Genomic DNA, 3,854 nt, shown 5'->3' with positions numbered 1-3,854 from the left:
CATTTCGTCACACTGGGAGGGTAACAAACATCTCACTCTTCAATTCTGCCATTTTACAGAAAGTTAACATATGGAAAGCACATTTTGGCTATGCCGTGCCACAGGCAACATCAGGCCGGGAGCGGCTGCAGGGCCTGTGGCCTGGACATCTCTGAGACGGGGCGTTATTAACTTTCCCACCTCTGCTCAAATGTATATCCCGGTCTATAGGACGGGACCTGTGCGTTCACTCCCAGTACTGGCACCATGTTCCTCTTTTCCCTCATGGCTTCATGTGTAAGAAAGAAAATGACAGTAATAATAACTAAAAAAACCCAAACCAACCCAAACAAAACAACCCAAACCCAAACCAACAGGCCAACACCGCTCCGAAGAAGGTAGGGATTTCAAAGGCGTTTACCATGAGCAGCTCCCAGGTCGCGGTGCGCTGAGCTCCGCTTGACCCCGGCGACGAGGCTGGACCCGGCCCGGCCCGCCGCCGCCTCGGCGGGAAACGGCGGGAAGGCGGGGAAGGGGGGGGGGAGAGCCCGGGGAGGCCGATGGAATGAAACCGACGCGGCGGGACCTCCCCTGAGTGACCCCAGTGTTAACGTGTTTATTTCACGCTGCAGCCGCGGGTCGCTTTACAGAAACATCTCATGCTGGAGCCCCGCACGGGGCCGAGGAGGAGGAGGAGGAGAGGAACACTTGTATTCAAACAGAACTATTAAATAAACCTGTACACAAAACTTCAGTCTTTCCCCCTGAAAGCACCGAAGGCTGAGCCCCGGCACGGCCGGACCGACGCTGCCGCCTCACCTCCGGGCGCCCACAAGCCCCGACCCCCGCGGCGGCGGCCGGGGCGGCCCCGCTCCCGCCCCAGCGCCCGCGGCCTCCCCTCGGCCGCGCCCCGGGGCGGGGAGGGCGCCTGTCCTGGGACGGGGGACCGCGGCGGCCCCTACGAGCGTCTAGTCCCGGGCCTGAGGGTCCGCGGGGGCCGTGGCTCCTCCCGGCGCCGCCTCCAGCCGAGCCGAGCTCCCGCTCGCCGGGCCCGACGCGAGTCCGAGCGCCGGTCGCCCCTCTCCCTCCCGCCGCCGCCCGGCCCCCGGCTGCGGGGCGCCCTCAGCCCAGCTCCCCGCCGCGCCGCGGCTCAGCTCGGCCCGCGGGTGCGGTGCCGGGCCGGTCCCGCCCCGCCGCCCGGCGGTCACAGGTCGCGGCCGTCCTCCCGCTTGACGCCGTCCGCCGCCGCCTTCAGCTTCTTGTTCTGGTGGGTCTTGACGTGCTTGGCCAGGTGGTCGCTGCGCATGAAGCGCTTCCCGCACTCGGGGCAGACGAAGCGCTTCTCGCCCGTGTGAGTCCGCAGGTGCCGCTGCAGCTCGTCGGAGCGGGTGAAGCTCTTCCCGCAGAAGAGCCAGTTGCAGACGAAGGGCCGCTCGCCCGTGTGCCAGCGCAGGTGCGCCTTCAGGTGCGAGGTCTTGCCGTACACCTTGCCGCAGCCGGGGATGTGGCAGATGTGCTGCTTCTTCTTGCCCGGCTCCGCCTCCGGGGCGCTGCCCGCCGCCGACTGGCAGTTGGGGCAGCGGCAGCGGCGGCACCTCCTGGCCGTGGCCGCCAGGGGAGACTTGGTCTGCAGCAGGGCAGCGATCTGCGTCTGGTACTGGGCGAAGTCCGAGTGGCCCAGCACCAGGCTCCGCGGCAGGGCCGCGGCCGCGGGGAAGCGGTGGCCGCAGCCGCCCGGGGCGCCGGCCTGCTGGATGCTCCACCAGGGAATGTCCTCGGGCGGCGGGTTGGGGGAGAGCTGCCGGCAGGGCTGCGCGGGCGGCAGCAGGTTGGAGTAGCCGGGCGGCAGGGCGGCCTGGGCGGCGTAGGGGACGTAGGCGGGGGGGCAGCTGGACGGCAGGGCGGCCATGGAGGAGGGCAGCATCTTGACGGGGGAAAACTCGTAGGGGTAGGAGGGGTCCGCCGGGGGGGTGAGGGGCAGTTCGTGCGCCCCCCCGAAGGAGGGCTGCAGGTGGTTCTTCTGAGGAGTCAGCCCCAGGCTGGGGTGCGGCGGCGGCAGCCCCCCCGGGGAGTGCGCCGGCATCTCGCCGCTCCACGGGTGGAAGATCCTGGAGGGGGATCCCAGCGTCGGGTCGTAGGAGACCTGCAGGAAATCCGAGGGCGCCGCGCCCGGCTGTCCGATCCGGCTACAGGTGGCGGCCAGAAGAGCCAGGGGCGAGTGCTTGGCCAAGTCTGGGGAGGCGCTGGGGGTGCGGTCCTGCGCGGGAGCGGGAGGGAGGGAGAGAGGGAGGAAGGAAGGAGAGCGCGTTACTCGCCGCCCGCCGCCGCCGACCCGCGGGAGCGGCCGCGCCGCCCGCGGGAAACTTTCTGCGCCTTCTGCCCGCGCCGCCCGCCGCTCCCGCACGGGCGGCGAGCTGCCCGAAAACAGCTCCGGCCGAGCGGGCAGGGCGAGCCCGGCCCCCCCCGCCCCGCCCGGGGACAGGCTCCGCCACCTCTCCTGGGCCGGGGGCGCCGGGGAAGCGGCCGCTGCGGTCAGGGGGCAGCCCCCGCCCCGCATCCGTCCATCCCGTGCTCCCCCCGCCCTGCCCCGGGACGCTGCCTGGAGTTACCGCCAGGCTCCTGGCGGGAGAGGGAAGTTGCCGGCCCGAGGAGCCCGAGCCCGGCCTCTTCCCCCCCGCAGGGGGACCCTACCCACCTCTCCCGGGCCGCCGCGGGGGTGAAACCCCGGGAAGGAGGCAGCAAGCGCCAGCTGGCCCCCCCCGCAACGCGGGTCGCGGCGCCCTGCGAGCAGCCCCGGGCGCGGGTACTGACCTGGAGAAAAGCCTGGAGGGAGTCGTTCCGGAGGACAGCCACCGCGGCCATGGCTACTGCGCCTGGGGCGAGGGGAAGGCGCCGGGGCACCGCCGAGGCATGGAGACGCCGAGGGGAAGACGAGGAGCTGCCCAGTTTCCTTCTCTCTCTCTCTCTCTCCTCTTCCCTCTGATCTCTTCGCCTCTGTGCCTGTCCCACCCCCCCCGCGCTGCACGATCTCCGCGGACTGTCTGACTGCACCAGGATCACCTCCAAGAATTTGATAAGGACTTTGCTGGGCCGCCAGCCAGTCAGAGGGAAGATTTATGGCTTTGAAGTTTGCCGCTACCCAATCATCAAAGAATAGCGGCTCTTTCAGAAGCGAAAGCAAATCCTTTGAATCCACAAAGCTCCTATGGTGTGTTTGTTGGTCTGGATAAAAGAACTGATTATTAGGGGGGATGGGAAGGGAGGAGATAAAGGCGGGACAATTAATGAAGTAATCACTATGTGGGAAATGTATATACACAAATAATTGGATTTTCTTGATCAAAGGACCCCTTACCGCCTGGAGACCCTCGCATTGGATGTACAAGACACTGGATCTCCCCTCCTTTTTTTTTTTTTTTTTTTTTTTTTTGCAATTAAGGATTTGTAGCAGAGCCCTAAAGTGACAATGTGTCTTTGTTATCGCCCGCGAAATCTGCCTCCGGATTCCGCTGATAGTGTTTGATGACTCAAAGTAACAGGAGCACAGCGAGTTCACCTGATCGGGGCCGGTCGATCCCAGTCGTAAAACTTCCCTGGAGTAATTGTCGGTGGTTCCTCCCCGCTCCCTCCCTCCGCCCGCCCTTCCCCCGAGGCTGAGGGATATGCCCTCGGTATGACTCCGCAAACAACCGCACATTTTCCCCTCTGGTAGCTGGGTTTGGTTTCGCTCCGCTCAGCCGGCGCTAACCCTGTGTTATCGGGAGCCCCCGCCCGGCCGGGCTCGGGGGGACGGCGGGGTGACACCGGCAGCGACCACTCCCGCAGACAGACACACCGACAAACCGGCCAGCCGAGAAACCGAACGGAGAAGTTTC

At 66.5% G+C, this 3,854-nt stretch overlaps 1 protein-coding gene across 1 annotated transcript; it reads right to left on the bottom strand.

Moving 5' to 3' along the window:
* Positions 1–1,183: 1,183 nt before the first annotated feature.
* Positions 1,184–2,841, bottom strand: SP5 (Sp5 transcription factor). Its single transcript, XM_074145657.1, has 2 exons — positions 2,791–2,841; positions 1,184–2,236 (listed from the first exon to the last, which is right to left on the bottom strand). The coding sequence occupies exons 1-2, from the start codon at positions 2,839–2,841 to the stop codon at positions 1,184–1,186; spliced, it is 1,104 nt and encodes a 367-aa protein (XP_074001758.1).
* Positions 2,842–3,854: the final 1,013 nt, after the last annotated feature.

Source organism: Numenius arquata, chromosome 3, assembly GCF_964106895.1.
Source record: "Numenius arquata chromosome 3, bNumArq3.hap1.1, whole genome shotgun sequence".
NCBI classification, from domain to species: Eukaryota; Metazoa; Chordata; class Aves; order Charadriiformes; family Scolopacidae; genus Numenius; species Numenius arquata.
This window is presented reverse-complemented; position numbering and strand designations above follow the sequence as displayed.